At 37.3% G+C, this 24,223-nt stretch overlaps 1 protein-coding gene across 6 annotated transcripts in view; it reads right to left on the reverse strand.

Moving 5' to 3' along the window:
* Window positions 1-24,223, reverse strand: part of EPS15L1 (epidermal growth factor receptor pathway substrate 15 like 1) — a 129,081-nt gene that overhangs the window by 53,762 nt on the left and 51,096 nt on the right. For 4 of the 6 annotated variants that reach the window (XM_078154059.1, XM_020969190.2, XM_078154062.1 and 1 more), the window contains 6 exons: window positions 15,644-15,805; window positions 13,209-13,406; window positions 8,162-8,332; window positions 3,578-3,704; window positions 2,656-2,706; window positions 1,596-1,726 (listed from right to left, as the gene is read on the reverse strand). In XM_078154059.1, coding sequence (XP_078010185.1) covers window positions 1,596-1,726; window positions 2,656-2,706; window positions 3,578-3,704; window positions 8,162-8,332; window positions 13,209-13,406; window positions 15,644-15,805 — 840 coding nt within the window. The remainder of the gene's footprint in view (window positions 1-1,595; window positions 1,727-2,655; window positions 2,707-3,577; window positions 3,705-8,161; window positions 8,333-13,208; window positions 13,407-15,643; window positions 15,806-24,223) is intronic. The other 2 variants (XM_078154060.1, XM_078154061.1) reach the window with 2 other exon arrangements.

Raw genomic sequence — 24,223 nt, forward strand, 5'->3', positions numbered from 1 at the left:
TTCACAGCCTTTGGAACACATTGTTCCCATCCACTCATTCTGCCTAAGAGGAAGTCTTTACATGCTTGGGGTAGATATCCCCCACCTCACCTATCAGTTTGAGGCCTGTCGGTTACTGTCAACCTCGTTTAGCCCGCCTCCCGAGCCAGTTTTACCAGGGTGTGGCCACTTCACATGCAACAGCTTCTTGGAGCAGCAGGTGAGAGCGAGGTGACTGGCTGGACACCAGAGGTGGATGAGAAGCCCTGAAAAGGCCTTGGCAAGCCCTCACATCAGAGGTGCTGGCTGTCCCTTAACATCCCCATACACCACTCAGCTACATAAAAATGATAACTGAACCCACAGGAGCTAATGAGGTCACCAAGAAAAAATCACTTCACTGAAAAATTATACTGGGTATGTCTGTTTAAAATAAAGTGCTAAAACTAATTAAGCATACAAACTGATGATACAGACAGTAAATGGCATTGTAACCACAGCAATATTGATGGAAGTTATCTAGATAGTTTCATTAAAGTAGGAGAAAGTGGGAATCAGTATAACATATTTTGGGGGACAATGAGGATACTAACCTGGCTATTGTACTCAGTAATGAGAAATGAGGATGGATAACTAAGCAAGATTGTATAGGGATAGGGTCAAGGGACAGGCAAAAGAATATTGGGAATCAGATTACAGATGCCAGGCTGAAGAATCTAGACTTTTGTTAGAAGACAGGTGAGAACCATTTTAAGTTCTTAAGGAGGGAAAGGATACAAGAGAAGAAACATGATATAGTGGAGATGGTGAACTTATAGCAGCATAAGGAGGTCTGGATTTAAATCCCAGTGCTACCCCTTAATAATTATCTAACAGAAGGCAAATAACATATTATTAACGTCTCTGACTTGCACCGCCCTCCTTCATAACACTAACAACTATTTGAACTATCTACTTACCCTACATATGTGAAAGCCTGTGTGAAGCATTAAGAGCTACATAAAAGAAAGCTATATTATTAACAACTTCAGCACAAGTATTAAGCACCTATTATACACAGGGCACTTTACTCTTCATATGACCGTATTAAAACATTTCCTGAAAAATTCTCTAACGTGTAAAAACAAATAAATCAATGACTCCCATTCCATAATGAGAAAGAAACTAACAATGAAGGGTTTCTCTAAGATCATGAAAAGCATTCAAGGCATATATCCAATATAAACTTATTCTGTTTCAGAGTGGCATTGATATGTAATAGCCCAATTGCCACCTTGATATTGCTGTAAAGTATATTGTCAGGCTCATTATCACCAATCCTGCATCTGTATCCCCTACTACATTTAGCTCTAGGGCCCACCAACTCCCTTTCACTCCCTCCATTTCTAAAAAAGAGTTCATGTTTAATACTGTTCCTAAGGCACTAACTATTCCTTGTTCTTTTGTCATGCCTACATGGCAAAGCAATTAAAAGTGTTCAGTTATTCCTGTGCATATATGTGTGTGTGTGTGTGTGTGTGTATGTATATATATGTATATATATGTATATATATGTGTATATATATATATGTATATATATAATATACATCTATTATCTATCTTAAAGAATCACTTACTTTTGAAGATGAGGAAGGGTTTTTTGTGAATGGATCTGAGGTAAATGGATCACTCTTGACTTGTCTCTTGAAGTAATCATCGGAGCTACGAAATGGATCACTTTCTTTGAAAGGATCCCCTCCAAATGGATCTAAAATTTAGTGACAGAAAATAAATGAATAAACACCATTTCACAAATGCTAAATACATCAGTAACCCATAGATGGATCACTCTACTTGACTGTTCAAAAAATGTACATTTAAAGCTCCAACTACAAGGAAACTTTTGCAATTTTAGGTATGATCAATAAGGACATTAGAAGATAAACATACTAATTAGCAAGGCTATGGAGAAAGGAAGACAGCAAAGAAAGGAGAGAGATATCAGGACTTTATGTTAAATGATCGACGTCATTCCTCGTACGTAGGTAGGACTAGCAGTCTACTGCAGACACTCTGCAGCATGGTGCAAACAGCCATGGAGTTGGCATCAGAAGATTTGGGTTCACCATGTGCTAACTATGAGACCTTAAGCAAGTCACTTGTCTTAGTTTCCTCATCTATAAAATGGAGGTAACAGATCTGCCTTGCCTACCTCACAGGATTGCTGTGAAGATCCAGTGAGGTTATTTATAGAAAGGGCTTTACAAACCAGAAAGCACTATAAAAATATTGGCTTTTATGATCAACATTTCCTGAAGCCCCCATGAACAAGTGTGACATGGATCCCTTGCTATCAGTCCAAGGGTAACATTCTGTGACATTGAACCAGGCTGTCATGGACAAGTACTTACTATCACCTGGCTATCAGGAGCTTCCTTTGCAGTTTTGCTCCTCACCTTGTTGTGAAATAGACAAGAAGGGGCATAAAACTGCAAAAAGGAGAGGAGATGACAATCTCAGATTCCTTTAGAAACTAAACACACTTACTATTCTGTTGGACTAGATTCCACTAGGGGAAGCTGGGAGGTATTGATTTTTTCAGTTTTCCTCAATTTAAGCAAAGAACAACATATGTTCTCCAGACTACACTGTTCTGGGAGGATTCCATGAAAATGTTCCTTGAAAAAAATCTTTTACCTGCTGAAGTCATTTGTTGTTCTGCGAAAGGGTCATTCTGGAAGGGGTCACCTAGATTTAAAAAGGGGGGAAATCCTCAAATTTAAGGCTTCTGGAAACATTATTTACTTATACATTTCCCCTTGTTAATTCCCCCATTTGTGGAAGAAAAATGCCTCTCCTTTTACCCCAACATAATTCCTTACAAACACACTTTTTTCCTTTTGCTTCGGAACAGCAATTCTTACCAAAAGCACAATTTTTCTATGTACAAATACTATGTTTTCGCTAGTAAAAAGCTAAAATTAAAGGAACTGCATGTAGGCTATATGCCCCAAGCTGGGGGGGGGGGGGACAGACCAGAGAGCCAGTCAGAACTCCCTCCTGAGGCCAGCCCCTGGTATAACTCTGTCCTCCCGTGGCCTGAAATGCCAGGCTATCAGACCCACTCCCAATGCAACATTGTAGAGGGAACTAGGAGCAGAGGCTGGAGCTAAATCTAGCAGCTGCCTGATGTTTCCCCTAAATGAAGGGTGTTTTTAAAAATCTGCAATCTGAAACTTTAAAGGAAAAGAAATCTGAACATCACCTTGCATGTGCTTACAAATCACCTTCCTCTCCCTACTTCACACTGTTTTTCTCACAGACCCCTCTCATAAAACAGTCTTTGGCTCTAAGCTAAAGGAAGGAAGAAATGTTAGGAGAGCAATAATCCAATCTCACTAACTTTGCTAGACAGCTGTGTAACTGAGTGAAACACTGCTCTTTAACAGGGTTATGAATCAAAAGATCAATGAGGATTTGTAAAGCATGTCTTTAGATCAAGACCCAAATGTTCACATAACTTCCACTTTATTCTGACCATTTTAGATTAAAATTATTACATAAATATGGCATTGTAGGTACATATAATCTTTTGATCAATATATGAACCCCTACTTACTGCCTTTGAAGGGATCAGCTCCTTTAAATGGATCAGATTTGAAAGGATCCTCTGCCTGGAAAGGGTCTGTATGCAATTCTTGTGTACTGTTGCTAAATAATAAGGCTTTATTCTTGAATGGATCATCCTACAATTATAGGGAGAAACAGTATAAGGCTTTTATCATTTAAAATTATAAATCAGTCAAAATGTAGATTTCCAAAAATATTTTCATGTTCCCTTCTAAATACTGAAATTCTAAAATGAATAGCTACTGAAATAAAATTCAAAGAAGTGTCTTCCTTAGTGTAAATTTAAGAGAAAAATTTTAAGGTCTTATTCAAGTAACTGATGGTTTCTTTCTCGTTTTCACACATATAGACTCTACAATTCCTTTAAAAAAAATCTTAGTGGGAAAACCTACCTACACAAATATTTTAAATTATGTATTTTACAGTGTTTTTCCAAAATCCTCCCCCAATCACTTTAAAGCACAATGGCTAACTAGATTACAATGGCGGGGGGGGGAGGGGCTACCTGTATTTTTTAATTATAGCTATCACAATTTATCATAACACACACATTAGATACCAGCACAAACTAAGGAAATCTATATTATAAATGTATACTTTTTATTTAAGCCTCATAAAAGGCTAATTTCTAATGTAGACAGTAACAGAATATGCATATCATCTAGAAATAAAGACCACATCTTCATTAATGAAGATAAACTGTTTGTTAGTTAAAATGAGAAGTTTCGTTATAGCAGAACAAACATTATCTCTGCCAAACATAATAAATTATTTAGCTTCCACTGGGTTGGTATACCAAGCCCAAAATATTATCCAAATTGACCAAAACTTAGGATCATTATCAATTACAAAGCTGGGGCCATAAAAGCATAAGAGGCAGTTAAGAAAAAAACTTTGTCAGTCAAGAGAGTCTATGACAAGGTTAACAATACAATGAAATCAATTCCATTTAGCAATACAGCTTTCACTGGTGCTTGGTTAAAATGTAGCTTTCCAGATCTCCTAATAATAAAAGGCCTTACCCCAAATTAATAGTCTCCACTGTCCTCAATCTGGGATTCCAGGGTTTAACAAATAGCTATACCCTCTGCCAAGTACAGAACATTATTTTTCTTACCTGAGAAAGGTTATCAGTAGTCTTCAACAACATGGCCTACCAAAGTAGGCACCAGAGCCAGATTCTTGAGCTATTTGCCCAATATACCACCCAAGAACCCTGGATACTACAAATAGTGCAAGGATTCCGTATAGGTATAACAGTGCTAAGGACCAAATAATGAAAATATTCAGCTAATATCCAGTGAAATTCTTGGATACAGGAAGAAAAAAAATGAAAAAGTCCTATTTCATGGGAGTGGACTCGCCAGTCAGGGAAATAAATCTCTTGTACCACACCATGTTCGGAAGGGATTTATTCGTTTTCAAAGAATGATAGAGAAGAATGAGAGAGCTGGATAACATGGTATATTAAGAATGAAAACATTTCCATTCTATTTTTACATTTACATTGGATTATTCTAAATACTCTGCAGTCCATCCACTACAGACATGGGATTACGATTCCACGATCACCAATCACCAGTTTGGTGCTCAGATCACAAAGTAATGGAATTCTGAAATGGATCTCTAATGTCTCTCAAGGAACTGTAATTCATGTGAATCAGAATTCTTAGGTTCCTTTAACAGAAAAGGTCTATGGAAAGTACTGGTACAATTAGTGTGGCTTAGTGTTTAGATGGTTGGCAAGCTAGAAAATAACACCTTAAAAAATGTAGAGTGAATCAAGGTAATCCATCCAGTGTCTACCTATCAATGAAAAACGATGGAGCTGCCTTCTGAGGCCCTCTAAGTGCAAGGGAAAAGGACTGATGACGACTGACTGACCACTGTGAAAAAAGCAAATCTTACTAAAAGATTCACTGACCACAGATGTAAAGTTATGTGTTCTAAAGCAACATGACAACTCTGAAATGTCATCAAAGGCATTATCAACTCAATTTCCTTTGCTTGACAAGAGTGCTAGATCGATGCCTAGGATGTGATAGAGAGGCAGGTCCTTGAGAGGAGGGTAAGGTTTTCAGTGAGGCTCAAGTCTGCAATGATTTTTCTTCTTTCAGTCAAAAGTACTTGGTGGGCAGAATGAACGGTGCAAAGAAGATGAGGCTAGTATGCTTGGAATCAGATCATGTGAAAGCTTTAAGATGTCATCAGCAGGGTCACTTCCCTCCACCTCTGCCAACTGCAATCTCTCCACATTCCATCCGTTGCTGTGGGACCAGCCCTTCCAGTGATCAGCCTCTCTGTACTTGTCTAGGTCCTTCCTCAGACAAGGGGCACAGTCCAGTGGCAAGCTTGTGGATGAAGCCTCCCCAGCATGGCAGGCCTGCCAGAGTTTATGTACTGCTGGCATAGCCAACAAAGACCCAGGGTCTCCAGGGGACCCAATGCCACAATGAGCATAGGAGCAGGATTTCAATGGAGGGTATAATCAAATAAGAGAAAAGGACTTGAATTGAAGAAATAACAGGACAAATAGCAACTTTCAGGAAGTGTATATTAAACTTTGCTTAGACAATGCTTAGATGTGTTTCTTCAGTTATTTATTCCCTTAGAAACAAAATCTTAATGAGAACTAAAAGATGCCTCTCCTTTGATCAGCTGTAATTGTCATTTTTTGTAGTAAACAAAAATCTCTTTTCAAATTGTTTATTAAGAAACAGAAACAAACAAATAAGGTTTTTAAAGTTGTATTTGTACAATAAGATAATTATTGGCTTTGTTGTTGTTGTTGTTTTCTAAAAACTAGCAGTTTTTTACTTAACATTTATGACATAAACATTCCCAAGATTAGTTAACTTTCATGTAAACTTAGCTATACTTTAAAGATGAACAAAAATAATGAGGAAAGTAAAATCTGTGGGGAAGAAAGTTGGCCATGTTACAAAGCACGCTGACTGCCATGTCAACTCCAATTTTTTTTCCCCCAAGGAAACCAATTTTATGAAATATTGCAGAAGTGATACTTAAAAGTGAACTGTATTAGGAACTAAAACTTAATTACCACAGTTCAAAGGCCTAATGTTAAGAATACTAGACAAAATAAAATATGCAATTTTTTAAATAAAATTGGAAGAAAATACACAGAACAACTAATGAATAGTAGAAAATTTGAACTTCTGGCTCATATAATTTATCAAAGATGACTACTAATATTTTAATTTTTAAAGTAACGTTAATAGACTCTGTAACATAAAGACTTCTTTGAGAAAATACTGACCTTTTAAAACATGTGGAACAACTAAAAGATACTTTGGATCACATGTTGAAAGTTCCATAAGAAGAAAGCTAACTGGTAAATGAAATGAAGAGGTAGTACAGAAGGAATGCCAAGGCATCAAGCAGTAGCTGCAGAGAAGAGGTAAATTAGGAAAACTAAAAAGCACTGTGCAAGAGAACCAGAGAAAGATAACTCTCCCTAGTTGACAGGTATGACCAAACTGTATAGCTATGCAGCAAGGAAAAATGTCAAGAATTAAATTGATATAAAGATGTCAGGCATGTTTAGAAAAGAGGAGCCTGCATTATTACAAGAAAAAAGGAACCACTTAACAAATGAGGCCAGAAATGGACAGGAATTAGAGCCCCAAAAGAATGTCAGTAGTAACATTTAAGTAAAAGGATGTGGCATAAAAGTACAAGGATGGTAGAGCCAAAAGCCACCAAAACTTTCAGACCAATTGCTTTCATCCTGTTCACCTCAACAGCACAAAAGTAACTGGATTAAACAGAAAATTCTGTTTCCTCCCAGGAACAATATCTGGAAGCTTTGCAATAAATGGGCAAAGCTGTTATCTAGGGATGCTATTTGGATATCAATATGCATCCTTGGAACCTAATAGTAAACACAAGGAACTAAATGCCTACATAGCTAACATTGTGATATTTGCTCTGCAGTCATGAGGTTTAAAATAAAGTGCTGAGTTCTTAACATTACAAACATTTCAGGTGAGTGGAATGATAATATCCACCCCATCCCCCAGGCATGTTCTTTCAGATGAGTGAGCAGGCAGGGGAAGAATATTATCACTTCACTCACAGAACATTTTTTAGGAGGGTCTCTCTTTTTATGACTAAAGTCTGATTGCCATATTCCTTAAGCCTTATCTTAAACTTTTGTTTTAAAGATGCTACTCCTGAAGAAAGTATCTATCACAGAAAACATGGCAGCAGTAGGCTCAGCAGAGAAAATACTCGTATCCACCTTTGGTTAAGTTAAACAGACACATTACTGAAGGACCCCAGACATTTGGTGAGCATCACTGTACAAATACTTTCATTGCAAGTGAGGTTCCTTCAAAACAGTTCTTACATATCATTCTCACCTACAACTACAGAGTAAATATTAAAGTCAAATATAGTGATGAAAACTAGGTTACAAGAGCTGTGGAAGTTAAGACCACAACCAAAAACCCTCACTTTACAAAATCAAAATGAGACATGATGTACAAATTGATAAAACTTGTTTGCTGTTAACACTGGAAAATGTAAATCTTAATTATTACTTTTATTCAACCTTTACCATAGCTCCAAAACTGCCTTTTTCTTTCTGTGTGGCTCCTTCACTGGGGTCAGCTAAATTCGTCATGCTGTCACCAGGAATCCCATTCAGTGCTTCATTATACTGTTCAATACTTGTGCTGGCTTCCTGGTGACACTCTTGCAGTTGAGAAAGTTTACTTCTTGCCTATGTAAGAGTAAAATGGTCACATGTTATACAAGCCCCAACAAAGTCAGCCAGGTGACAGGCTGCTGCTTTTCTTATTCAGATCCAGCTCACAACAATATGGGGGGGGGGGGAAGAGGCACAGGATCTTAGCCAGCACTAGGCAGGACCTCAAAAGTTATTCAGTTGAACCCCAACCTGAAGTATGAATCCCTTCTACAATACCCCTGACAAATGGTCAATGAGTCTCTGCTTGAAGAGATACACTACCAAAGGAGACTGTCCAATCCATTTTCAGACTGTCCAATCCATTTCTGGCTATTAGTTTTTCTTTAGAGGACAATAAGATACAGAGCTGGAATGGCCCTTCCAGAGTATCTATTCCAACTCCCCATTTTGTAGATGGTAACACTGAGGTCCTAAAAGGTTAAGAGATTTAACCAAGGTCACATTGTAGCCAAGTCCCACTAGAATTCAGGCCTCTGACTCAAAATCCAGCATTCCTTTCATGAAACCACTGTGCTATCAAGACTACTGAAATTTTCCCCCCTATCACTCCCCATTGGCACTCACTCTCCTCTATGGCCCCAAGTCAAGCTAAGTAGGCTCCCTCTTCTATGGAACAACGTTTCGTGTCCCATCCTTCCTCCTCTTTCCATTATGCTAAAAATCTCTAGATTCTTCAAATGATCTTTGAAAATAGTAGGAAACTGGATATACTCTAGAATGACTAATTATTCACAAATAAATCAACTTCCACTTCATAAACACATCTGTCTAAATGGCATTATCTAATTCATGTTGGCAAAATATATATTCTGGAGTAAATCTTATTCTCATCAGATTTGGCTTAAGGATGGCTTACACTCAATTGGGTATGGAAATCTATCTTACCCTAAAGGAAAATAGGGGGGAAGGTAAAAAGAGGGCAGAGGGATAATAGAAGGGAGGGCAGATTAGGGGAGGGATTAATCAGAAGCAAACACTTCTAAGGAGGGACAGGGTCAAAAGAAAGAACAGAATAAATGGGGGCAGAATAGGATGAAGGGAAATACAGTTAGTTTTTCACAACATGACTAGTATAGAAGTGTTTTGTATGACTACACATGTATAACCTGTACGGAGTTGCTTCCCCTTTCAATGAGAGTGGGTAAAGAGGGAGGGAGGGAAAAAATCTGGAACCCAAAGTTCTCTCTTTTTTTTTTGCTAGGCAATCAGGGTTAAGTGACTTGCCCAAGGTCACACAGCTAGTTAAGTGTCAAGTGTCTGAGGCCGGATTTGAACTCAGGTCCTCCTGATTCCAAGGCCGAAGCTCTATCCACTGCGCCACCTAGCTGCCCCAGGAACCCAAAGCTTTAAAAACAAATGTTAAAAATTGTTTTCACATGCAACTGGGAAATAAGATATACAGGCACAGGGTACAGAAATCTATCCTGCCCTATAGGAAAATAGAAAGGGAATGGGATAAGAGAAGGGGGAGAAATAGAAGGCAGGGCACATTAGGAGAAGGGGTAGTCAGAATGCATGCCGTCTTGCGGTGGAAGGAAGGAGAGATGAGATGGGGAGAAAATTTGGAACTCAAAATCTAGTGGAAGTGAATGTTGAAAACTAAAAATAAGTAAATAAAATTTAAAATATATGTATATATATATGTGTGTGTATATATATATACACATACATACATATATATACACTGTAATTGATACACTATTACATAATCTATAATTTTATATATATGTATAAATATATATGAACCCCCAATATAGATTTAATTCATAGAAAAGCTAGGTACAGAAATATATATAATTTTTTAAACTTGTGACTAAAAGGAAATACTTCCAGAATCTCTGATTTCATCTGTCTGGGTATTCATTCAACTGACATAGATCACAACTTCTCTATTCCTTAGTAGGCAGCTGCATGAGTAGCTATGGCCAAAAGTAAAAATCACCTGGTGGCCAGCCCTCTGGTGATGAGCCTACTGTGCTTGCTGTGGCTGGTTCTTGGACAACTGACACACAAATCCTCACTAGGTCTGTTCTCAAAGTTTTTCCAGCTTGGTAGGACCAGTCAGGGCTTTGACTCCACTGGAACAACGTTCAAGAACCCAGAGTCACCTCCATGCCATGACGATAAAGCACAAAAGAAGAAACCAGGTTTTCTCACTTAGAATCACTTGGGGAAAATGGAATTGGGATTATTTGAGTTCAACTGTACCCTGAAAAATTAATTTGGATATAAGTGAAAATTGAACCAGGTAAGTAATCATCTCACTTCTGTTGAGTATGACTGCATCTTTCACTTGGAATAAAAAGACCAGTAATGCTTTTACAAGTCTTTTTATAAGGAACAAAAAGTTAACAGGTTTCTTCCATATGAAGTAGAAGCCTTACTGAGGGAAGAATTGTTGGGTTCTTCCAATCTAGTCCAACTTACCTATGAAAAATCCTTAAAACACAGACTATGAGGACTGAAAGGAACCCTAAACCAGGACATGCATTCCAACCTCTACCTGATTCAAAAACCATCCCCTCTACAATGTATTCAGATACAAGTGGCTAAGCCTTTTCCTAAATACTTACAGTAATATGAAACTCCCTCTTCCTCTGCTGATAACCCAGTCAAATGTCAGATAATTCTAACTGTTAGAAAGTTCTTCCTTACACTGAGCAAAAATATGCCTCCTTGTAACTCCTACTATTGAGCCTAGCACAGTACTCTGGGAAAAAAGATACTGTGATAGGCTAAAGATATAAAGAGGGTCAAAAAGGCTTAAATAAATTTAAGCATCATACATCACCAAGTGCTAGGTGTGTCCTTGACTAGTGAGGGGAACTATCATCCTACGCTCTTTCAAAAAGTTTACAATATAGTCAGAAGCAGAAAATGAGACCAGAATGAACCAAAAGCAGCACATCTTTCTTATGCTATATCTCCTTCTGTGAATAGCTAAGAGTAGATCTCAATTTGAAAGTTCTAAGATGATTTATTCCTTAAACACTCCCTCAAGGTGATATGCATATTCTCTTGTTTTAAAGGTGAAGAAATGACAGTAGACTTTTTCTACCAATATCTGGAGAGAAGAATTAGGACTAAGGGGTCCAAATTTTAGGCAGTGAAATAAAACATAAAGGTCAATGTAAGTAGGCATTTCCTAATGATTAGAGATAGCTGAAAGCAGAATAGGCTGCCTAACTAAGTACTGAGCTCCCCAACACAGATATTGAGAAAGATGTTTGGAAGACTATATGGTAGGGATATTGTAGAAGGAATTTCATGATATCAGGGTAAGACTGGACTAGATGACTTTTCAGATTTCTTTATCATTCAATAAATATTTATCACCTACAATATGCTAGGCACTGGGAATACAAAGAAAAATGAAACAGTCCCAGCCCTCAAGGGGCTTACAGTCTAAATAACACATAAAAAGAAAATAAATACAAATATGTGAAGTGGGAGTGGGAGCATTAAGACCTGAGGAGATCAAAAAAGGCTAATGTAGAAGGTGACACTTGAGTTAAACTTTGGGGGGCTTTTCCCAGCTAAAAATCTGCTTTACTTCCTTCTCATGTCTTACCATTGGGGGAAAAAAAGCAAAGACAAAACAAAACCCTTATGACACATACAAATAGTCAAAGAAAACAAATTCCACATTGGCCACATTGAAAAAATATGTCTCAATCTATACAACATGTCATTCTATCACCTCTTAATTAAAAAGCAGGCAAGATGTTTCATCATCAGACCTCTGGAACTGTGGTTGATCATAACACTGATCAGAGTTCCTTTCGAAGTTGTTTGTCTTTGCAATTATTATATAAATTGTTCTTCTGGTTCTGTTGAGCAAAGCCCTGAAGGAAGCTAGGTATCCTAAGAGGTGGAAGTGAAGAAGTACATTCCAGACTCTCAATGGGGGTAGGGTGGGGGGGCCTCGAGGCAGGGGTGGGAACGGGATGGGGACCAGCGAGGTAGGCCCCACCAATGCAGATGCAGACTCAGGAGACAGAATGTCATGTGAGGGAACAGTAAGTAAACCAGGTCAGAATGTGGTATTCATGTGGGAAAAAAAGAAGAAATAAGCTTGAAACATATGTTGCAACCAGATTGTGAAGTGCTCTAAATGTCAAACAAAGGAGTCAACGCTCTCTTCTATCCTAGAAGGAGCCACTGAAGCTGCTTGAATAAGGGAACAACACGGGTAGACACAGAAAAAAAAAAACCACTTTTGCCTATGTCTACTTGTATCATGGGTTTTCCACCCCTTTTTGGAAGGAGGAGGGAAAAAACAAATGCTTATTAGTTGTAAAAAAAATTTCTTCAAAAAAAAAAAAAGAAAAGAAAAGAAAGAAACAAAAATCACTTCAGCAGCTAAGTGGAAAATGGCCTAGAGGGGGATAGAACTATGGGAGGGAAATCAATTAAGAGGCTACTGCAACAGTCCAGGTGAGTAGGAACAGATGAAATCACCAAGTGAGAGAAGAGAAAAGAGAAGAGGGCTCAATAAAGAGCCATAAATGTCAGTTATTACTAATGCCCAGGGCCACACAGGTAATAAGAGCGATAGCTGACATTTGCATAATCATTTAAGGTCTATAAAGTGTTTCATATACACCACCTCATTTAACCTAACCACGTTGTGAGGTGGGCACTACAAGTATCTTTATCTCCACGTTACAAATAAGGGAACAGAGGCTACAAGAAGTTAAAAGAATGGTTAAGTAAGAAGCATAGCTCAAATTCAACTCTAATCTTCTGACTCTAAATCCAGGGCCATTTCAACCATGTGTCAATGACACAAATTCAAAATCAGATGTCAACGATAACTATTTCTTTTTGGCATAAAAGACCACCTTGCAATTATATAGAAAGTGAGGTATAATTTTTGTGAATGTACCTGATTAATTTCTTCTTGTGTTGATTTCAAAGATTTAATTATTGTTTCCAGCTGAACTTTCCCTGCTTGGATGCTCTGTTCTAGCTGGGTTTCTTCTTGTTGCAATCGGTTCAATTCAGTTTTGGCCCTATTCAGGTCATCCTCTTGTGACTTTAAATCCGATTCCTGAGACTGAATCTGAGTTTTCAATGATGAAATCTGAAATAAATTTCAATACAGTTCTAAGATCTGAAATTATTTTACAGTATAATCTTTATATTATTTAAACAAGACTTGTGGCACCTAGATGGAGCAGTGGATAGAGCACCGGCCCTGGAGTCAGGAGGACCTGACTTCAAATTCAACCTCAGACACATAACATTCACCAGATGTGTGACTCTGGGCAAGTCACTTAATCCCAAATGCCTCATTAAAAAAAAAAAAAAAACAAGACTTGAAACCTAGAATTAAAATTATACCAATTTTAAGCAATAAAATCAACACACAATTATAACTGCTTTTAAAATGAATTTTTACATAAAATGTGTTCATCACAGCTTGTTATTGTCCCGTTCTGTCCTCTGTTCATTCACGTCCGTATCTGTGTATATATTTTTCTCTTCATCTAGTTATATTCACTGTGTATGCTGCTCTTCTGTTTTTGCTGTCTTTGTGCATTTTTTTTTAAAGGCTAGGTCTCCTTATTTCACTCAGGCCAAAAGGACAGAGATGCTCATAGGCTCCATCCCACTACTGATTAGCATAGACCCTTGACCTGTTCTGCTGCTGACCTGGACTGAATCCCTTAGGAAATACAGTAGACCCCCACTCTTGAAGGCTCACCTGATGCTGAAATTAGTGTGAGTGGCTAATCAATTTAGCTCTACTGCAGCTCAGAACTCCTGAGCTCAAGAGGTCCACCAGCATAATAGGGACTGCTATTGGCATGTACCACCATGCCCAGCGTTTTGCTTTCTTTTAGATATCAGGCTTTCCAAATTACTTTATATTCCTCAAATTTTTAATGCCACTGTAACATGAATACCCCTGAAATAATAATAAATTCACCATTTACATTTACATGATACTTTAAGGCTTAGAAAGCACTCTACATACATTTTTTTTATATATATACACCTACATACATACAGGCATCTCATTTAATCCGAATTCTACCCCTGGTCAGGTAGATACTGACAGTATCATTCCCATTTTATAAATCAAGAAGCAAAAGCTCAAAGAAAGTAAATGACTTGTTCCTATTTATATAGCTGGTAAATAGCAAACAGGATCTGAACAATAAAAGTAGAGATTCTTAACTTTTTTTCTGTATTATGGACCCCTTTGGGAGTATGGTAAAAACTATGGATCCCTTTTCAGGATAATGCTTGTAAATGCATGAAACAAAATACACAAGATTACAAAGGAAATCAATTATAGTGAAAAAGTTAACAATACGTGTGTGTGTATTTTTTTTAAGTCCAGGGACCCCAAATTAAGAACCCTTGACTTAAACAATATATTGCCTACAATGGGATGGAATTACAGATAGTGGTTCAAAGGATATGATTATTTTTTTGGTATGTCCCTAATTTCTTACCTAAATTTTCTCTCTCTAGTGGCCAGCAGAGAGTTCTGCATGTAGCAGAAGCTTAATAAATGCTTATCAAACTGAACTGAATGTCAAGGTTGAGCCTGGAATAGCAGGCTACACTATACTCTAGAACAGACAACAAAATGTTACCATTTAAAGAAAGTTTTGAGAGGGGGAAAAGGTTTGAATAAATTTTTTTTTAATTTGCTATATCTGTATGAATACAAGCTACACTTTTCTCCTCAAATCTGGTTCATATTAAACCTGAATTTAGATACTGTTCTTTTAGCAAGAAAATTATAATGAAAGCAATAAAGCCTTGCACAATGATGATAAATGTGAACAAAATATCTTTATTTGAATGAAAATAACTGTAAAAAACTTTAAGAAAGGCATTTATAAAGTACTTGTATACAGCAATAAAAGATATTTTCAAAGTCATATATGTCAGAAAAAAGATGTAGGTTGATCATGTTCCAAGAATGAAAGACAAAAGATCAAGACTACAAGTTCTGAACTGGTATCCCTAAGATTAAAAAACAACAACAACAAAGGAAGTTCTCCAGTGTTCTGTATGGATTTTCTATGAAGGATTTTTGGAAAGATATGAAAAAGAAGCCCATGGGATAAGATGATGCTGACTGGCTGTGATCTATACCTACCCCAGCAGGATAAAAGAAGCATCTGAAGATTCAAGTAATTTCACATCAGTACTTTTGGTGTGTAACTTTTTCCTTCTCAAAGAGACCTTGTTTTACAGGTGTAGTCTGTATAACTAAGGATAGGATGGCTTAACTAGTCCAATACAAGGTTAAACCTGCAATAGGGAGACATAAAATTTCAAAGATAAACTAACACTTACCATCTGTGTTTCTTCCTGGCATTTTTGCCTTACATCATTTAGCATATCTTTAAGTTTAGCTTTCTGTTGGTCCATTTCATCAAGGCGATCTTGGGCATCTTGTTTCTGGGCTTCTAATTCTTGTAAATTACTCGTTTCTCTGTCTAAATCATTCTGCAACTCCTAAAGAAAACATCATAAATTGATCAGTTATAGAGTGAGCAAGTCTGAAATGACTTCTTTGTTCATCACATAGGAACATCTTGCTAATTGGCTCCATGACCTGGGCACAACTTCCTGCATGAAAACTAGGGGAGGAAGTTTGGTAGCGAAAGCAAAAGCAGAAATCCTATAACAAAGGATCTAATAGAAGCAGAATTGGCTGGGGCTGGCCTCCAAAAATTAGCTTAATAACATTAAGGAAAACAATAGATTGGGTAGTATATTTGTGAAATTCATAAATCCTTAAACAGTCAACTGAATGATCTACATAGGGTGGAGAACCTTCGGCCATATGTGGCACTCTAGGTCCTCAAGTGCAGCCCTTTGAATCCAAACTTTACAGAACAAATCCCCTTAATAAAAGGATCTGTTTTGTAAAACAGTCAAAAGGCCACACCCAAGGACTCAGAAGGCCACATGTGGCCTCAAGGCCACAGGTTCCCTACCCTTGACCTACACGTATGTTACCCATTTGGTCCATTATCCAGAGGGTTTTTTTTTTTAATTTTGGTCTATCCCTGAGCCATGGGTGAGGAAAATACAAAATCTAGAAAATCATTTCCCCTCCACCAACCTACTTCCAAAGCTCTGAAGATTTAAAAACAAAGAGCAGTTGCAAGACTACTCAGTAGTTAATCAGCTAGTAAGTATCTGAAGAAAGAGTTTCTTCTCCATATCTCTCTTTCCCATTTTTCTTTACAAAATTTAAAGCTATACAAATGTCAGGTGTTACAATGTTGATAACACTGTCTTTCATTCTCCTCTCCCTTAGACATTCAACAACTATTTATTAAGCACTAACTACATGCTAAGCACCGAGGATAGGAAAAAGGCAAAAAGAACCTCTGCTCATAGTATAACAGAGGAGAGGACATATAAACAATCAGATGCACACAAAATAGAGAGAGAGTAGATAGAAGTTAATCTCAGAGGAAGGCACAAGCATTAAGAGAACCTGGGAGACAAAGCCAAGACAGTAGAGTAGCAGGAGACAGGTACGGTGAGTTCCTCCACAAAAGCTCCTCCAAAGAGATCTTAAAAATACACAACACCAAATACTGATGAAGAAATTCAGAAAAATTTGCAGTAAGTCACTGGTTCACGACTTACTGGTTCAGCCAAGATTGGCATAGGGAGACAGGAGGGATCTGCTGACACTAGGGAAAGGGTCAGGCAAAGAGCATGCTGCACTAAGAGTTCTCCAGCACCCTGGGAGAGACTGTGCCCTAGGGCAAGAGGAGGTCCCAGAACCATACCAGAGGACGGCTACAAAGACAGGTGCCAACTGGTAGCTTTGTCATCCACTCCTCAGTTCCAGGTCACAGATCCAGGGTGGAATGAGGAGCTTATGCCCTTGCCCTAAGAAAGGGGGAAGTTATGAAGCAAGCAGCAGGAGTGTGTGTAGCTCAGACTCTAGCAGCAGAGAAGGGTCTGAGTTTCAGCATCTAGCCCAGCCTGCAGAGGAATAACTAGGGCTGGAATTCTAAAGTAAAGGGGAGCCTACAATTTTGTTATTCTGAATTGGCAGAGCTCACCAACTGGATGATGGGGGGTTAGCCCACAAGCAATCTCCTGTTGCTCAGACCCAGACCCAGGCCAGAGACTTTCAAAGCCCAACCAAGGGGCAGCAATCAGAATCCGCTCTGGGTCAAACCATTTTGGGAGCACTGAAAGGCTGCAGATCCCCAGCCTGTCCCTGAGATCTTGGAATAACATAACACTCAATACCCCCGAGAAAGGAGTAACAAGATCAGCCCAGACCTTCACTCCAGAAATTCACAGGGCTTGGCCTAACATCAAGTATGAAATCAAAAAGTAAGCTGAAGAATGAGCAAACAAAATAACACTGGCCCACACCCTCCCCCAATGAGCTATTATGGTGGCAGGGACACTCAAGAGACAAACACTGTGAATTTCTGGAAGCCATAAAGCAAGAGTTTTGTTGTGGGTTTGTTTTTTCCAAAATCTTTTTGAAAAGAGTTAAAAATGTTTTTTGTCAATGAAATGAGATCACTAGAGGAAAAAAACTGGAAAAGAGGTACAAGTCACAACCCCCCTAAATCAGAATGTACCAAATAAAAGCCAATGACTCCATGAAACAATAAGAAATATTAAAAACAAAGTCAGAAGCCTGAAAAAATAGAAGAAAATATAAGATATTCTCCTAGCAAAAAAAAAAAAACTTATCTGGAAAACATATTCAAAGAGAAAAAAATTAAAAATCATTGGACTTTCTGTACATCATAATCAAAAAAAAGCCTAGACATTTTATTTCAAGAAATCTTAAATAAAAATAATCCACCAGTCACCTCCTGAAAGAGAACTCAAATACCAAGGAGACACAGTCAAAATCAGACATGATTTAATAGCTCCCATTATAAAGGTGGCAGTTAGGTGGCTCAACGGATAGTGCTGGGCCTAGAGTCAGGAAGATCTGAGTTCAAATCCAGCCTCAGACACTTACTAGCTATGTGAACCTGGGCAAGTAACTTAATCTCCGTTTGCCTTAATCTAATGGAGAAGGAAATGGCAAACCACTCCAGTATCTTTGCCAAGAAAACCTTATGAACAGTATTTGAACAGTATGGTCCACGGAGTCACAAAGAGTCAGAAACAAATGAACAATAAATAACTTTAAAGGAGTGGAGAACTTGACAAATGATGAGATGGCTTGGGTAAATGGCTGAATGGGATGTGAAGTCTATATAAAGTACTGTAAGAAATCTGGGCATGTAGAGATCACTCTCAGCTAAAGTGATGAGGAAAGGCTTGTTTGGAAGAGATAACACTTGAACTGGGCCTTTAAGGAAGATATGGATTTAAAGATGTGGAGAGAATATATGCTACATATGAGGGACAACCCTGTTTGAGAAAAGAAAGCAGGACATAAGAAGGGAACGGCTTCTAGTTTGGCTAAAACATAGACCATATAAGGACTAGGGTGAAGTTCTATGTATAGATAAAAGAAGGTAAAGAAGGTAGACTTAAGCCAGATTGTGGAGGACCTGAGTGTCAAACAATTTATTAAGTGCCTGCCAAGTGCCGGGCCCTGTGTTAAGTATATAAAAATAAAAGTGAGACAATCTCTACCCACCAAGAGCTTAGAGTTATAGACAGAACGCAATATATTTGTAGATAAGTAAATATCAGATCTATAAAAAATAAACACAAAATGATTTCAATGATTATGATGTAGATATTGTGCTGCACACTAGGGAGAAATGATGTCTAAGGACTGGGATACTCAGGACAGGCCACTTTCAGAAGGTAGCACATGAAGCAAGCCTGTAGGAGGTCAACAGATTTGCATTTCATTCTGCGGGCAACAGGGAATCTTTTTGACAAAGAGTGACCTGGTCAGACCTATACATTAGGAAAATGGTCTCCAGGCTATTCATTACCCTGAAAATTCATTCAAGATGCATTAAGAAGAGGGCAAAAAGTAAAGGAAGTAGAAGCACCTATTATAGATGGCCTTCTCAAGGCGTTTAGCCACAAAAGAGAACAGAGATACAGAACAAGAGCAAGCAGGGATGGCTAGATCAAATAACGGTTTTTTGACAATGGGAAAAACCCAAAGAGGATTTGTAGGTATCAGAGTAGACAGGGAGAGACTGAAAATTAGTGAGAAAAAGAAATGACAGAGGAAGCAATCTGCTGGTATCTACTATAACCACCATGAGCAAACATTCTCCTACAGGATCTGAAAAAAAAAATTGTAAAAACATTCCAAGACCTGAATATACCTATATATGCAATAGCCACTGCCACAGTAAGAAATTTAAGAGGTAAGGCAAGCTAATGAAACATCACCATAAAAATGTGAAAGAATGACTAAAGAAGTTATTGAAGACATTAAAAGATAAAGCAAAAACTTGAAGCCATACGGCCAATTAAAGAAAACAATAAAGAAACATGTGGAAAGGAATGGGGGGGGGAGGTGATTGGGAGTGGAACAGGGTAAGCATATCAGAAATACCAGAATTTTTCAATTAGCAACTAAAAAAAGTCAAAAGGTTAGGAGATATAAGGAATCAGTGCAGTAGCAAGAATAAAACTAATAATTCAACATCAATAAAAAAACTTTATTACGGAGACTTGAGAAGTAAAGAATTCAGAGGCAAGAGAGAATACCCAGAGGTAAGAGAAGAATATAGAAAACTTCTGGTCATCTCTATGGTCTCAACAAGTCCAACACAATAAAAACCCAAGTGTGATCAAATGAGAAACAGCTGATGTACTTTTAACATAATAATCAACAGAACAGTTAACTCCAGCTTCTCCAATGCTTCTTAAACTGTGACCCCACACAAGGTCATAACCCACAGTTTAAGATGTGGAAAGTTTAAGTGGAAAAAGTTTAAGAAGCCCTGTTCTAGACTAACTCCAGTTTCTCTACAATACTAGAAAGAGACAGGGCAGATAAAATCCATAATTATTGGCTCAGATGCTTTACAGTGATTTGTGAACGACTAGGAAAGCATTTCACTAGCTTCTTCTCAGACATAAGTCTGAACCCATCTCTATTAACACAAAGTCTCACATATCTTCTACCCAAAGATGAAAATAGCAGCAATTCCTCCATATATACAAGTACATGTTTAACAAGCATTTATAGCTAGTCTCACTAAATAAATAAATAAGCTCATAAAACACTGGCCAAATAAAAAAGATATGCCAAGAAGTCCTTAAGTTGTAAGTTGTAAGAACAAGTTATGATCAAATCAAAAATCACTGAAAAAGCTTCCTGAAGGCACACATATATGTAAATTGCTTTTGCTAATTATCACAAAGCATCTGACTCTTTTATGTGCCCACGACTCATTCATATACTGTAAATTTATAAAATAATTTATAAACGAGACCGAAAGAGAAGGTTGATTATTTTATGCCCATACAGAAAATTCTTCTATTTAAAATACATGATCAACATTAGGTAAAAAATTAATGACTATAGTCAAAACAAAAATATTCAAACCCACATGATTATCTCAATAGATGTAGAAAAAGCCTTTGACAAAGTACAAAATTCATTTGTACTTAAAAACTTGAAAAATCCTGAAACTAAAAGGATATTTTCTTAATATGATGAAAAAAAATTACCCATCTAAAACCACAAGCTCAAATTACACACAATGCGGAAACTTGAGAAGCCTTTCCCACAAATACAGGAATAATCAACAACACTGCCCTCTTCCCTGCTGCCATTTGACATGGTTCTAGAAATGCTACCAACAACAGTAAATGAAAGAAATTCAAGCATAAAGATAGGCAAAGAGGAGACAAAATGTCCCCTTTTGGCTAATGACATAACAGTTTACCTAGAAATCCAAGGGAATCAGCAAAATAATTATAACTTTATAAAGTAGTAGGCTATAAAACAACCCCACAAAAATCTACAACATTTGTATACAGCAATAATAATCCAGGAGGGAATAACAGAAATAGTCCCACTCAAAATAACTGCAAAATGCACAAACTATCAGAGAGCCACATATGGCTCTCCACCAAAGCACATTTCATACCTACATAAATGCAATTACAAAATGCTCTTAAAAGAAATTAAAAATAAAAACACCATCAAACAACTGGAGCAACATTCAGTGCTCCTGATTGGGCCAATATATAAAAAAATGACAATATTACCAGAATTAATGCATAGATTCAGTACTACACCAATCAAACTTCCAAGGGGCTTTACAGAGCTAAACAAAACAACAATATTTATTTGAAGAAACAAAACATCTAGAATATCAAGGGAAGCAAGGAAAAAAAGTAGACATGAAGGGGAAATAGTGTCTAGACTTTATATTACTAAGCAGTAATCACCAAATTTATTTGGTACTGGTTAAAAAAACAGAAAAGTAGATCAAAGGAACAAGCAGATATACAGAGGCAGATAGGTAGCACAGTGAATAGAATACTGGGTCTAGAGGCAGAAAACCTGAGTTCAAATGTAGCCGCTGACACGAGCTGCGTGACCCTGAGCAAGTCACTTAACCTCTATCTGCCTCAGTTTCTTCTACTGTAAAATGGGGATAATAATAGCACCTACCTCTTAAGGTGGTTGTGAGAATCAAATAGGTTATTTGCAACAACAAACAAGTGTTTAGCACAGTACCTGCCACATAGGGGGTACTATATAAATGTTTATTCTTTCTCCCTTTCCTTTCCTCCTAGACAAGAAATAATCAGAAATAACTGAATACAATAACCAGGTTATGATAACCCCACAAACATATAATACCTAACAAGGTATTTTATTTCGCAACAATTGCTGTGAAGGGGGCAGGCTAGGTGGTACAGTGTTATGATAAAGCTCTGGCCTTGCAGTCAAAAGGAACTGAGTTTAAATCTAAACTCAGATACTTGATACTTACTTGCTGTGTGACCTGGGGAAGTCACTTAACCCCAACTGCCTCACCAAAAAAAAAAACAAAAAAACCATTGTTGTGAAAACTAGTATTTGGCAGAAATTGGAGTTAGATCAACATTCTACATCACACACTACACTGATACACACACACACACACACACATAGATAGATAGATAGATAGATATAGATAGATAGATAGATAGATAGATATAAAAAAACCTGAATATTAAAGGTCATGCTAAAAAAAAGTTGCAAAGAACCAGATTAGATATCTTTCATAACTACGGCTAGGGGTAAATTCTTAACTGAAAAAGGGATATAGATAAGAATAAGGGGTGAGGAACCTGCAGCCTTGAGGCCACATGTGGCCTTCTAGATCCTTAAATAAAGCCTTTGGACTGAATCCAAATTTTACAGAATGTTCCACCTCTGGATAAGATTATGACAGATAAAGTAGGTAATTTCAGTCACATGAAATTGAAGTTTTTCATGAACAAAATTAATGCAACGAGGACACTGAGAGAAGCAGCTGATTAGAAAAGAAATCTTTGTATCAACTATCTCTAACAAAGGTCTGAAAGCCAAAAATATAGCCAATTAACAGAAACATAAAGTCATTCCCCAACAGTTAAGAGATAAAAGATATGAACAAACAGTTCTCAAATGCAAATCAAATTAACTCTGAAGTCTCATCTCACACTTAGCAAACTGGCAAGGATGACAAAAATAGGGGAGTGGTGGATGTTGGAGAGGTTATAGACCGACATAATAACAGACTGTTGGTGAGGCTGTTAACTGACTAAAATGTACAAACCCCTGGACTCTGAGATTCTTGGACTAGACTCATATTTCTAAGAGTCCCACATAAATCAAAACATTTATAGAAGCACTTTTTGGAATAGCAAAGAACTAGAAACAAAGCTTATCAGTTGGGGAATGTCTAAACAAAATGTAGTATATGAATATAATAGAATATCACTTTGATATATGAAATGATGAATATGATGGATACAAAGAAGGGGATGGTTTCTATGAGCTGATGCAAAGTGAAGTAAATGGAACCAGGAAATGAACATATATAATGACAACGGTAAAGGAAAAGAATAACAATAAAGCAAACCAAAAAAAAAAATTTAATGCTGCTGACTTTCAAAGACCAAGCTTGGCCTCAGAGAAAAGAAAAATACTGGACTCTTTAAGTTTAAGGTTCTTAATGTATACCAAGGAAATAAAGAGAGAATAGGTTTTGAGCCTGAATCCAGAGGTCATACTGAACCAATGGACAAATACCTACAAATACCTTGGTCAATTCCAAGAAAGATATATTGAGCATAATGATATCAAAGAGAAGCCTGTAGTAAATACATCAAGAGAAATCACTGGCATTCTGAAATCAAAGCTGAATGGGAAGGATACACTTAAAAGCAAGTAACAGCTATACAATATTAGTCTTAAAGTACACCTTCAAAACTATAAAAATGAATCCTAATAGAATTGAAAAGTATCCTTACAAAGACTCATATTATCAAAATACTGCACCTGTTATGTTAAAGCAGCTATAGAAGTATGAACCCTTCCTAACCAAAAAGAAGGAAGACGATTGATGAGTAAATGATAAACAGGTCAAATACCTTCAGGAATACTTGTGGATCCAGATAATATTAGAATTGAGAACTGGTTTAGGATGGAATGTAAAAGACAGCAATAAGAAGAATGGCCTGGCTGGAAAGGAACTTCACATTAGGGAATACTAAGAGACTAGATAAACATCAGAAAATAATTATAGGGACTTAAAAAAAATACATCATAAGTCAAGCAACAAAATAATGAATGCTTTAAAAGCATAAATCTGGAAGCCATGATTAAATTAAGGCTTGAAGAAGGAAAGTAATTTAAGAGTCTAAAGTACTGGTAGTCTTCAAAGATATGAATGTCTGTTATATAGAAGAGGAATTCAACTTCTTAGAAAGAAAAGGTGGGGCGGAGCCAAGATGATGGAGTGA

This window comes from Phascolarctos cinereus, unplaced genomic scaffold, assembly GCF_003287225.1.
Source record: "Phascolarctos cinereus isolate Bilbo 61053 unplaced genomic scaffold, phaCin_HiC Scaffold_4;HRSCAF=312, whole genome shotgun sequence".
Lineage (NCBI taxonomy): Eukaryota > Metazoa > Chordata > Mammalia > Diprotodontia > Phascolarctidae > Phascolarctos > Phascolarctos cinereus.